This window comes from Centroberyx gerrardi, chromosome 11, assembly GCF_048128805.1.
Source record: "Centroberyx gerrardi isolate f3 chromosome 11, fCenGer3.hap1.cur.20231027, whole genome shotgun sequence".
NCBI classification, from domain to species: Eukaryota; Metazoa; Chordata; class Actinopteri; order Beryciformes; family Berycidae; genus Centroberyx; species Centroberyx gerrardi.
In genome coordinates this window covers 15,847,894-15,861,040 of record NC_136007.1, presented here as the reverse complement: position 1 = coordinate 15,861,040, position 13,147 = coordinate 15,847,894, and the positions used below count along the sequence as shown (strand labels likewise).

The following is a 13,147-nucleotide window of genomic DNA, read 5'->3' as shown; positions in this document are numbered from 1 at the left end:
AATGAATCATCCATCTGTGAAGCGTTTGGCCAGATCATTTAGGCTACAATGCAAACGTACAAAAATGTAACAAGTAGCCTACAGGCATGCTTCGGTGTATGTATGACGCTTTTCTAAAGGCAGTAGTGAATGGTTTAAACAATAAATATTGTGGGTGAGATTGAGAGTGGCTTCTCACTACTTGAGACTGTTGTGTAATGTTTTATATAATGTAGTAAACATATTTTATGCTGACCAAAAGATTTTGGCTTCCACTTTCTGTTGCCTGAAAAAGACACCAAGTCAATAGGAGACAGTAAAAATGACCTTATGCTTTAATCAGGTGCAATAATGTTTAATCAGGTACAATGTTAAGTTACAATAATCACTAACTGAATATGTACGCCAGTTGCACATACCACTACTGTCTGTCTGACCCGTATCTTTCATGTGCTGGCTTTATGATCTGACCAAAGATGAGGCATTCAAAGACTAAAACCACCAGTGAACAAATTCCTTTATTTGGAAAATGAATCATAGATACGCCAAAACATATTCTGGCAACATCTTTCAATTTCTGGTATTTTTGGCTGAAAAGCCATGAAAATTGAATTCTGCAGTGTTATGCTGCTAAAGTGTACTACTACCATTAACTGACACAAAAACATGGTTTTGTGTACATGAAAGCAAAGGTTTTAGAAGTTTCTAAGATTGTGTTCGGGCCTGATCATATGGAAACTTTAAAGTAACAGCTAAATGCACTAGATGAGAACATTTTCCTTATACAGACAATCTAATTAATAAACATTTAGTGTGTAACAGCTGGACATGAAGATGTGTTCGCCAAAAATAAATATGTAAATAAATTAATTACTGGAACCTCTCACTAGGGTGCATGCAATGGGAGTATGATGTATGGGGGACAGGATTAAAATATGCAAGTATAACTCAAAAATGCTCCAGATGAACCTGAACAATGCAACAGTATGAGAACAGCTAAGGCAGTTTGGCGAAGTCTTAGTGCACAGCAAAAAGTATCAATGTCTATGTAGGGTTTTAATGATTTTGGGTTGGTGAAAAGTTGTCACAATCTACAAAGTTAGTGTCCTATTCATGACGAGACATCACAAGTAAAAGTCACGATTCTCTGGATTCTAGCTATGGGAGAAAGTTGTTTATGTCCACAAATATTTAATAGACTTTATAAGATCACTGGAAAAACAAGTGTTAATTCTGTTAAAGGATCGATTTTCCCTTTAAAAACAAAAAGTGTCAATTTTATAAAACGTCCATATAAATGAAATGTGTGGCCTTTATAAAACATCTACAAAATTTGGGCTGAAAACCATTTTTCTGAGAAAACAAATTATTATTATTTAAGCGAAAGTGAATGAGGACACGAAGGTGCTGCATGTCACTTTTCAGAGGGTTTTTAGTCCCAAAAACTTGCACTGGCATTGCTAACAAATAAGCTTCCAATATCTCAAACCAGAAGCACTGAGGAAAGTGCTTTTTGGATGAACTGGAATCCCTGTTTGTGCCAAATCAGATTAACTTCTTCAAAACATGGCCGCTTTTATGCAACACTCATCAACGCTCATCAAATCTCTTGAAGCAACACTCTCAAAACTCAAACGTATGCCTTCAGCTGGAACACTGGTTACTGCGTGGCAGAAAGATAAACTGTACGATCTATGCAATGTCAGAAAACACTCATGCAAGCAAAAGGACGGAGAGGTGTGAAAGTCTTCTGTAGGAGAGATAGCTTATTTTTGGCAAGCACAGCCTTTTTTTTTTTTTTTTAAACAAGCACATTAGTCAGAAAAATGTGGTCATGTTGGTAACATTTCCAGCTCTACTGTGCCTCCTATTGTGATAGTGCAGCAGGTCAATTGCCTCATAAACCACAGTATATACGCTATAGTTCCTTCTTTTGTTTCTATGTCTGATCTGCATATGCTTTAATCATAAATAAAAAGTCCTCTGTCATTTCACAGTACAGAAGCTTTCAGTTTTGTTAGACTACAGTAGTATGCAAATCACTGTACTGAAACTCACTTATATTACTTCCTACAGAAAAAGATAATGCTCGAGTAACATTCACTCCGAAGACCTATTAAATAAATACTCTAAAACTTAAATGAGGACGCAAAAACAATCAAGAAAATAAATTAGTACAGCTAAATCACAAATACTAAAAACATAACTAAGTGGCCGTTCACACAGAGAAGCGCTAGGTGGCGTAGGTGCAAAGACGACGATATCCGCGAGTGAGCAGGCGTGCCTTTCCATTGAAATAGTAATAGAGTTCAAAGCGTTTTTCCCCTAGCGGCGCCTCTCTGTGTGAACGGCCCCCGAATAGAACATGTATATGTGAACATACAATTGCCTTCATAACCTCGGTCAGGGAAACCCCAAATCATGTCATGCCATTTCTATAAGAAAGTTTAAAGGCTCTAGGACATCATACAACACTGCCACAGTGAGTCTGCACTTCATGTTGCCATCAGCACACAGCCAGGGTCGGCAGCTTACATGCAGCTCTAGTTTCTTCCATCCAAGAGGAGAGAAGGCACATTGTTTCAGCGGCATTATCTGCCACTGTGCTCTACCCAAAGAGGCATTTCTCTACAAAGTGGCCAGATTGAATTAATTTAACAACTCTATTAACTATAATATTGTATAGTTGGAGATAAGTCTGGAAAGAAATGCCTCCACCTCCTCTCAAACGCTCCTCATTCTCCTCTCTGTCGCCCGACAAAGCGATGTAGCTTGTCGCAATTGTCCAGCCTCATAGACTCTGCCTTCTGCTTTAACCGTTCGTCCCGGTACAGTTGTCCAAGGTTTGCCAAATCTGACTCTGAAAAGGAGAATAGAATGATAGCGAGAGAATAACATATCACGAATATCTGTGATAGACATTTACAATTTACGTTGTTCAACTGAATGTGACCTGAAACTGCTTACGTGACATGGATCACATCTAGTCGACCATCAAGTCATAAAAAATGCTTATCAGTAAAAGTTATCCATTATCCAAACAAGCCAAGTCTGTGATACCTGCTTTATAACTACAACCTTAATCCGTCCATGTTGTCGTGTGCTAGTAAGCAAAGTGAGCTGACTTACTTTGCTGTTTCTCCTTCCAGCAGCTGTTCTGCAGGTGCTCAATATAGTCGCTTTCAATGGTTTTCTCCAGCTCCTCCAGTGCTGCTCCACGGTACTCCTTCTGAAAACCTTTATCCACATAGTATGGTACACCCATGTGCTGCGTTTCCCTGGACACCACCAGCCCCATGGCCCTGAAAACCAAACGCATAATCCAAATTTACTGACTGGAACTACGGTGCCATGGGGGATCACAGTTTTAAGGACAAGGGAGTGTATTTCAATGCCAGTACTCTTTTTAGGCTGATGGTGGGACAGACTCACGGCTTGTAGAAGAGACTGTAGGGGGGGTTAGTGGCCATCATCTGAGTAAACACTGATATGAGGATTAGCACCAGCACAGGAAGAAGCTGCAGGAGGGCCGTGAAGGTGTTCTGTGGGAAGATAAAATCACAACAGATTAGAAAATCACAACAGATTAGAAAAACGCACAGTATGTAGGCTACATTGGTAGAATGTAGTACTTTTGTTGTTTGAAGCAAGTCTCCTTAACTCTATAAAGGCACTACAGTTAAGGGGAAAGTATATGAGTGACATGAAATTAATCAAAATGAGAAACAATCAGCAACCTTCTTTAAAATGCACCCCTCAAACTACCTAATTTCATGTTTTCCAGTAGTTCTCGTGGTAACGCCAAATATATAGAGCTTGCCGTTTAGAATAATGCCACATCTACAAAGGAAGATTACAGTGTGAAATTCTTCTTGTTTCAGGGGGATTTGTCTTCGTGGTTAGTGAGTCACTGACCTGACTGCGGTTTTCCTCCACCTCCTCCTCGCGCCTCTCATAAGCCCGCCGACGGCGAGGCTGGTAGAACTGAGAGTAGGAGGCTCCTCGGTTGGTGTACACGTGGATATTGCCTGAAGGGAGACATTATACAGTTCTATAGCATCTCCTCTTCTTGCCAGTGAGATACATACTTGCAGTAAATAATCTTACCAAGCCCCCATCCAACCAAACACTCATGACTCACGACCGCTTACCTGTGGGAAACCTTCCTCCAAAGAAAATGTTGAAGAGCTCTTCAGGGGAAATGTCAGCCTCAAAGTCTCTGTTGAAGCTTCGGTAGTGTCCATGGCGACCGTGGGCCGAGTGTTGAGGTGCGTTCCCAGCTGAAGATTGATCTCCGTACTGATCGTACTGCTGCCTCTTCTCGGGGTTGCTCAGCACTGCGTATGCATTGCCTATTGCTGTTGAGGGAAGAGGGGAACATTTAGTAAAAGGTATCGAGATCAGTGGCGTTGCATCAGGGAATCGGCACAAGCATCTGATACAGCTGCACTGAGTCAAACAGCTTTGGAAAGGCAAAAGCTGAGAAAGGGGATTGTAAACAAGAATCTGTCAAACTCAACATGACAGCAATATAAGTTGATAATAAAGTAATTGCTCCACTTTGAGACGACACTGATGCAACTCTTTCTGCTACACGCCCTTCTCCACCTATTGTTAGTACCTATGCTGTGTGTGACGAAGGTGGAGGCTTTTTTTTACATCCCAACTACTATTTTGTTAACACGCACAAGCTGAATTTGTGTCTTTTTTGTGTTGGAAATAGAGTCACATGTGTTATATGTCCTGTGCCCCAGGACAGTTCAGTCAATACTTGTGAACATGACCCCTAAGATTTTTGTGAGTTCTTGCACCCAAATTAGGTTTAAATTCTGGTTCATGCCTGTTAGCAATGCTAGAATATGAACTTCATATTCCTGTACCTTTGAATGCATCAGTGGCTCCTGGAGCAAAGTTCTTGTCAGGGTGGAACTTCAGTGCCAACTTCCTGTACGCCTTCTTCAAATCTTCATCACTGGCATTTTTGGAAATGCCAAGGATCTCATAAAAGTCCTTGCAATTCTTTATCCTGCAAGATCACAGCAAAATGCATGTCAAAACACTAGACTGAACTGCAAAGTTACCAGCAGCACTCTCCCAAACCAATATGAGGTTAAGTGTATTAAGTGAGTGGATACTCCTGACACCAAGTCAGTGGTTACATTTACATGCACAGAGAACTCAGTCCTTAACCCGTTTACTTAAGTAACCTGGTTTTGGGTTGGCACAATGTCATACCTTGGTTAGAATAACCTGGTTAAACTCACACTCTGATTATGAGCAGCCCGGTTAAGAAGCCTGATTTACTCCCATACTAAACAGGTTACTGTGGCATGGAAACATCTTAGTCCTTTCACTTTTGGTGCATAGAGACTTGCACCGCGCGATGGGTACATTTTGATTTCAACAAAAAAAACGAACAGTACATACAATTACTATTATTAGAGGGATCATCATTTCATTCTGCTGTATTATAAGTAACCTACTGCTCAATCAAAGAGAGCAGCTGGTAGCCAACTTTTTCATATTTATTTGCTGGCGAGCCATTCTAGCTTTTAGCAGGACACCACAGGTGGACAGGAATACTGGTAACTGTTTATTCATGGCAACAGGGATATTGAATGTCAGGGTATCAAAGGCACATGTAAACAGCTTAACCTGAGTACGGCCAATCGCCAGGTTACTCCATGCATGTAAACATGACCACTGTTAAATGGTGAAGAACAGTGGCAGTCATCAGTCTTGTTGTATGATGTGTAAAAAGCAAACATGTCAGAATAAGCGTGTTACTGTGCACCTGAGAACACCCAGGCGCTGCTCCTCTGTGTAGCTCTTCTTTTCCTCACCACCCGCACTACTCCCTTCATCGTTATTTCCGAAATCCACGTCTCGCCAGCCTGATGGCGGGGGTACGTGGTTTGCTTCTGGACAGGCAGTGCTTCCATTCCTTATTATGGCATCTATCAGCACTAGAGGAAAACAGGATCTGAGGTCAACTGAGAATTCAGGTGTGAGGGTTAACTTTTCCCCCCCGCAAATCAGGAGGGTTAGGGTTAATTCAGAGCACTCTTATTGCATAGGCCTATACCAAAAACATGCAACACCTGCAAAATTCAGGTGACAGATGACTTCATTTTTCCCCAGTCAATTTAATAAACAGAGAAAATGAATCGCAAATTAACGTCACTATTTTTAACCTCAACTAGTGCAGATCCTTTGGTAGCTTAGCCCAGGGTTTGGCTACTTTTAGAAAATGAAATGGGGATGGGGGCAAGTTGATAAAATGGTATTAATAATGTTGTTCAACTGAAAAAGGTTAATATTAATACATTATGTTTTGCTTTAAAGTTTGTCACCTAACAAATGCTAAAAGTCTGATGGCAATGTCCTTGCTTGCTGTGCTTGTTCCTATACCATGTTGTCTGATTATTCTAAAAGCACCATAAGAGAAACTAATATTGTGAACTTCACATTATTATGATTCATTACCATTCTATTTACAGCTGATCAAGCATTTTGCCCAATCCTAGATTTCTTACAATGTCTGCACAATCCTATGTACTCCAGACTTTGCACACCATTTAACTTTCCAGCCTCAGGATGTTATCCAATACTCATCATTTATTTATTGCTTCTCACCTACAACTTCCTAATGGTACATTGGCTCAAACACTACTGGTCACTCACCACCACACTTCACTCACTACACAGCCTGTATAGCTGCAACCATATGTGAAATATATGCCACGCACATAGCTACTGAATAAATTCAGTATTGTAATGTCCATGCCAAGTCTTTCCCTCCTGATGGCCTGTTGGCCTTTCACAATGTGTCAGTATGTGCTGGGAAAAGTTGTCAATATGTATCTGCACCAGTGTCACAAAGACACATTTCTGTGATTGTAGCTGGCAATTCTAAAATTCAACTATCTTGTGTCCAAAGAGATAAAAGGCAAAAAATAAGTATCAGTAAATTAAGTATCATTATTAATTTCAATTGATTTTATATGCATTCCCCTTGGGATTTATAGAGCGTCTATCCATTTATCATACCAATGTATGAACTAACATTAACCAAAACTGCGCCCCGGGCTATGCTACTTGAGTATCCCTGATAGTTGCCTTAGGCCCGACCATAATCATAAAAATCGGGCTGTTGCAAGATAATATAAGCATGAGTTAATTGATTTACCAGTGAAGATCGATATTGAATCGTTTTTCGATATGGACAGCAGAATTGTCCTGGTTACAATGTTTGTGATTGCTGTCAAAAGCAAACTTATGGCTCAGGCCTAGGGATAATGTCCAAGGGACTATGTAAAGCAACACACAGAAACACAGTCAGATTTTAACATAGCGCTGTCCGACAGTCTGCGGTGCTGTCTGTGAACTGCAGGGGAAGGTAGCACAAAACAACCCCCAATTTCAGCTTTGCAACACGTCCAGACAAAAACTAACGTTACTGCAGCTAGAGCAATTTCAAAATAGCTGCTCTGCACCAATGCATGCATCTGAAAAACTGAAAACTGACAATTCCTCTGCTTAAGTTTAGGGTTCGGTTAGCTACCAACAGTCGTCAGACTGCCATTGCAAAATTTGCATCAGCTAATTTTACCTCTGGCCCGGGTGCTGGGAAAAATGTTCTGAGCTTCGTACAGCAGATGCAACGCCCTTTCTTTCCGTCCTGACCGCAAACACAGCTTTGCCTTCTCTATCAACCGGTCTGATTCCTCTTTGTCCATTTTAACGTAGCGGTGTTATTTTGCTGATCCAAAGGCTGGCTAAAAGTCGGTCCCTGTGCAGTGTGCGTCAATATCATATGGGTACAGCCGCCTGTAGCTAGGTAGCCAGTTAGCTTTGATTACAGCTGAGGAAAGACAGCTGCGTTACCGTTAGCTACCTTGCTAACGTTACGGCAGTCACTCAAAATCCTTCGCACTATCCGGTCAGCCAACGATGACGTTTGTTGCCAGACTGCAAACACACTTGCGGGTGGGACATTTTTTTCAGCCGCGGGAAAAACAAAATCTCAAGTCCAATAAAATGGATCTTGTTTTCATGTCCGGATTTTAATAACGTTAAAGGGCCACCTTGCTAAACTACGTTAGACCTCTTGAGCTGAGCGGTAGGGGGGCGGCGGCGAGACCAGGTCGACGTCATATCCGTCGGTGCAGCCTGCCATGCTAACAGTTTCTAAAAGTTATAAAACAACAAACAACCCTTGTGAGTCAAACCGTTATAGAGTGTTGTCTCCTTGTACCCAAGATACCCCCTCTGTTTGTAAAAATCCCGTTGTTTTCCGCTGTACCTATATGTATATATATGGCCCTGAAGGTTGACGTTTTTTCGCCCTGAAGGTTGACTACTAGCAGAATGATATGATAGACTCGTGCTGCCTTCAGGTGCTCCTCACAAACTCAGGCTAGGCAGACAATTAGGCAGACTAGACTGCTTCTGTTTTTTTGGATGGGAGTCAATGAGAATGTATGAGAATGTTTCTGCGAGAGGCTGATTTGATTTAGGCAAAACACTGTAAAATGTAAGGTCTTGGTAAACTACGGATAGCGTCATGGGATCCAGACGTGTCTTTAAATGAGTAAAAAAATACTTTTTTTAGCAGGTGCTCTTGTTTCGCACATGCATGATGAAATGTGAAATGTGATATCAGTGGTGAATATTCTTCAATAATTTTTCTATAATAATGATTATAAATATTGCAATATACATATAGCCATTATTCATGAATATTGTAACAATTGTAATAATTGTAAATAATTAATATTTGTACCAGTTGTACAAATGTGCAAGGAGATTTCCCCTCCCCAATGCATTTCCACTTTAGCAGACAAGGGTGTCTGTAGGCTGGAATAGCATGTGCAGTATATTTCCTCCTTCTGCAGTATCTTTGGTTACGGTATTTCCCGACAGCACTTGAAGGCATAGTTAGTTAGAGATAATGTAACACTTGCATGGTTAGTAGCAGGCTAGTTGGCTTGTAGTAGCTAAACACAGGAATGTGTCATAGCACAATGTTGTACCGCATAAATCCCCAAGAACTCAAATGTGTATAATTTGTGGCAGGCATGATGAGTAATGATTCACAATGATAAATCAATAATCAATATGTTGTGACAGTCATATTTTGGTCTGCTATAAACCACACTAATCCCGGGAAGAGTGAGTTTAATCTCAGAATTCTGACTTGAAACTCAGAATTCTGACTTGAAACTCAGAATTCTGACTTGAAACTCAGAATTCTGACTATTCTCAGAATTTTGACTTTAAACTCAGAATGCTGACTTCTCAGAATTCTGACTATTCTCAGAATTTTGACTTTATACTCAGAATTCTGACTTTATTCTCAGAAATCTGATGAACACCAAATAACCCTCAAAGGTATTAACCCCTAGTAGGGAAGACGTATGTAGGATCGACATGTTAATGTGGTCACACTGTCCTTAAATTCATATGTAGGCCTGTTAAAAAAATATACATGTATCTGGATGTAAGTGGAGGTTACAAGTTCTATTCATTTTTCCAATCAGTGAGAAACTATGCAGCATTGGTTTTGTTCATGCATGTTTTATTCAAGAGTAAAAAAATGTGATTTGTCCCATAGGGCATGCTTACAATGTGTGTATCATTTAGGAAGTCAAATGCCAAAACCTATTTCCAGAGATAATAAGAAAAAAAATGTTGCAAGATAAAATCCATGATATTTGCTTTTTTGAAATATGCATGTAGACCATACAAGAACCAGAAAACAGTGGAAGGAAAATAATCATAAGCTAAATTGTAACAATAATAAGAATATCAGCAATAAATATAATCAGAATATAATGTTTCCTTTTAAAAGTAAGTGCGACACATGATTTTCAATGTGTCCAATTCATTTACATCTGAAAACCATGCTATCATGCTTTGGCAGCCTGAACGTTGCTTTTCACTGAGATTATGTTCATTCACACTATTGAACATCTTCTGTACATCAATAGAACAGAAAAAACACAAGGCTTCACACCTTAGAAGGGCATCTCTGCATACAACAAAACCATATAAAAATAAAAGCAGTGGTAATAAATAATAGAATGAAAAAATGGACAAAAACAATCAAAGGAAGCCATAAAAATATGTATAAAACAAGACAAATATAACTTTACAAATATAATTCAAAAAAAGAAAATAATTCAAGTTTACTATTTTGAAACACAATTATCACAATTATAATCTCACATAACAATTAGGAACTTAATTGCATGCATTGATGCGTTCCATACCGTAGATGCTGTGTTAAAAATCACTGTTTTTGTTTTTGTCCATCCTTATAATTAACATACTCATGATTAAATAGAAAGATGGAATATAAAGTACAAAAAAATATTCATGTATGAAAGGAAATTCTAGAAATTTATGTGATAGTGTGTGTCACTTGAGCTCAGTGCTTCACTGGTACCAACTTTCCAAGATGTCATATCATGTGACTCAGCCCTCTTTATCGCTCTAGTAATGGATTTTGAATAACATTTCCTGATCAGAACCAGAGTGTTTCCTGTTTTAATTCCATTTCTCTTCCTATATCAGTCAGTAAGGCCTCCTCAGTGCAACGTAATGATATTTTAGGATGTAGGTAGACTCTTCATCATAATATTCAGACACAGTGTGAATATGGGGATAGATGGTTAATTTATTGAGCTTTCAGGGGAATAAAACAAATCTTCACTTGTCCGATATTAATGTGAAAATAGGGAGGGTACATTTGCCAGTGATTTCTTTTCTTGTCCTCTTTCTCCATTGACTTCCATAGTGAAATTAGATAAGAGAAAGTACTGAGGTAAGTTGATGTATTGGGTTTCCTTGGAGTCTGAGGCACAGCACTTGGATGCCGTCCATAAAGCAGCCGCCCGTTTCACACTGTGCTCAAGTATCATGGAGACAGTCCACCCTACAACCTTAAATCCCATTTAGATATAATGAAGGGAGCTGATATTTGTTCTCAAAAGAGGCAGGATTAGAACAATTCTACATGGAAAACATTATTCAAAACCTGTTAGTATATTATAGGCTGAGGAGGAGCAAGCATCACAAGATATGAATTAATGGGCAATTTTTGAATCTGAGCCTACTTAGCCCAAACGACACAATAGGCGGTGATGGGTGGATACCTTTTGAATTCGATATTATTATATAACCCTAACCCTTTTATGCATTCACAAATTTGTAGAATTTCCTTCTCACTTTGATAAGAGTACTTTGCGTAGATTTTAGGCATAAAATCCCACTTAGTGTGTCTTGAAATTATTTTGTAGCACAACAAAATGTGCAAAAACTCAAAGAGAGTGTTAATGTATATTTGAGTGACTGCACATACATGTATATTTATATATATTTCTTTCTCTTAAGTGACAAGCAGGTGAGAAATAATCAGGTAGTGTGTGACAGCAGGGGTCCGTCCCAAAGTTCCACATCACTCCTCCTTTCCTCCGCTATCTTCTCTGTGTTCCTCTGTGATCTGGAAACGGGTGTTAATGCTGCCTTGTTGCCTGCCGTCCCAACAGCAGAAGAGACAAGAAAAGCTGCATTGCCGGAGGATGCTCAAGTGCATCCTCTCCCGAAAGTGAATTACGTGATTGTTGGACATGTGCCAAGTATAGCTCAATCAAATGCCGTGCTTCACAGATGTGAGATGATGAAACGATTAATGGAGAGGGGAAAAAAAATAGCTTTGCGGATGATGTTGATAAAAATATAACCCTTTGAGATTCACTTACCTGGAAGTTACATCTTAAAACATACTGAATAAAAAGCTGTTTTTAGGGGGCATTTTCTCGATGTGATATTTATGACGCTGAGGTGCCTAAGTGGAACCAATTTTCCCCTCTCACTTCTCCTCCCCTCCCTTTCTCCCTGCATCACCTCCAAGGTATTTCTTGGCAGGAGAAGAGTGGTAATGAGGGGGGGGGAGGAGAGGAGCAGTCGTGAAAAGTTGCGAGACACACCCAAGGTAGATTTCCATCTCACACTGCAGTGGTTTTTCGGTGGATAGGCCACAGCCGAGCACCCTATCCTCTTCCCCTTGCAGGATGAAGGCATCTTACCACAAGATAAATCAATAAATTAAAGTCCTCTGGTAAGATCGCATTGCAAGTTGTAAGAGGTACGCATTTTGCTTTTCAAATGTTCTTTCTTACAAAGTGTTTTTGACTTGTACTTGTTAATAATAGCAAAACATGATAAACGATTATTTTCCTCATGAAGTGAATTTGTGAGTGAATCTTAATAAAATAGTAAAATGATTTGTGTGGCATGGATACTGCAATTATGTCTTCTGTCAGGCCCTATAATGAAGGAGCAGACATTTGATAGCACTCAGAACTGCACAAATCCCACCAATTCAGTCTGTAATTGAACTGAGGAAGGGAACAACAGGCAGACACAACTTTCAACCACACTCTTTCAGCCAAACAGCCAAGCTGCAGCCTGCTGGCCTCTCCTCATCCCTGCCCTAAGCTCCCCCCTCCCCCACCTGTGCGATGACATACTGTCATGAAATAAATTACCTTTTCACCCATTTGAGATTTGCTGCAGATTTCATGTTCTGTCTGTGGGCCTGTTTTATTTCTGTCTTATGTTCTGAGGCCTGATTTCCCGATTTGGCAATGTCTTGCTGCACAGTGCAACAGCGGCACGGTTTTGAGGCTGAGACAGCACATCACTGGATGTTGCTGTTGTCATCGGTGCCATTTGCTTCTGACATATTCATCTTTCCCATGGATTGACCCACATGGTTCACCCCGTCCCTGCGAGGCGGCATGCGCTCGTTGATGCGGTCGAGGCCCTTCGCCTCCTCGAAGCTGCTGATCTTGTGCTGGGGGGAGAACCCACGGATAGCTGGAGAGAAAATCAGGAGGAGGGAGAGAGAGGGGAAACACACAGAGGATCAGTCTCATGCTGTAACGGCACAATGTCAAATGAATTCAACCAAAATAATCTATCTCATGCTGCACTTCCACTTTTTTTTGAGTGTTTTTCTATGACAGTCATGGATACCTCTCATCTTTTAACAGCACCGCCTATTGAGACAACAAAGGGTTTGGAGTATTGGAGGGTTTGGAGTGTTAGTCATTTGTTTAGAGTAATAGGTTGGGCATAGAGAACAATAAAAAGTATTGAT

The 13,147-nt window shown here is 40.2% G+C and overlaps 2 protein-coding genes across 3 annotated transcripts in view; both read right to left on the bottom strand.

The window, feature by feature from the left end:
• Positions 1–328: 328 nt before the first annotated feature.
• dnajc18 (DnaJ (Hsp40) homolog, subfamily C, member 18) lies at positions 329–8,070 on the bottom strand. Its single transcript, XM_071898249.2, has 8 exons — positions 7,592–8,070; positions 5,774–5,945; positions 4,860–5,005; positions 4,131–4,337; positions 3,895–4,007; positions 3,412–3,521; positions 3,109–3,281; positions 329–2,839 (listed from the first exon to the last, which is right to left on the bottom strand). The coding sequence occupies exons 1-8, from the start codon at positions 7,716–7,718 to the stop codon at positions 2,715–2,717; spliced, it is 1,173 nt and encodes a 390-aa protein (XP_071754350.1). The 5' UTR covers positions 7,719–8,070; the 3' UTR covers positions 329–2,714.
• A 4,615-nt stretch (positions 8,071–12,685) lies between these two features.
• The window catches only part of ppp3ca (protein phosphatase 3, catalytic subunit, alpha isozyme), a 29,008-nt gene continuing 28,546 nt past the window's right edge, over positions 12,686–13,147 (bottom strand). For both annotated transcript variants that reach the window (XM_071898248.1, XM_078286538.1), the window contains one exon: positions 12,686–12,864. In XM_071898248.1, coding sequence (XP_071754349.1) covers positions 12,686–12,864 — 179 coding nt within the window. The remainder of the gene's footprint in view (positions 12,865–13,147) is intronic.

Coding starts and splice junctions, on each gene's coding strand:
- dnajc18 (XM_071898249.2), bottom strand. CDS start 7,718: ATGGACAAAGAGGAATCAGACCGGTTGATAGAGAAGGCAAAGCTGTGT. Junction 3,522..3,894: donor TGGAGGAAAACCGCAGTCAG/GTCAGTGACTCA, acceptor ATCTTCCCACAG/AACACCTTCACGGCCCTCCT. Junction 2,840..3,108: donor CTGGAAGGAGAAACAGCAAA/GTAAGTCAGCTC, acceptor TCTCCTTTTCAG/AGTCAGATTTGGCAAACCTT.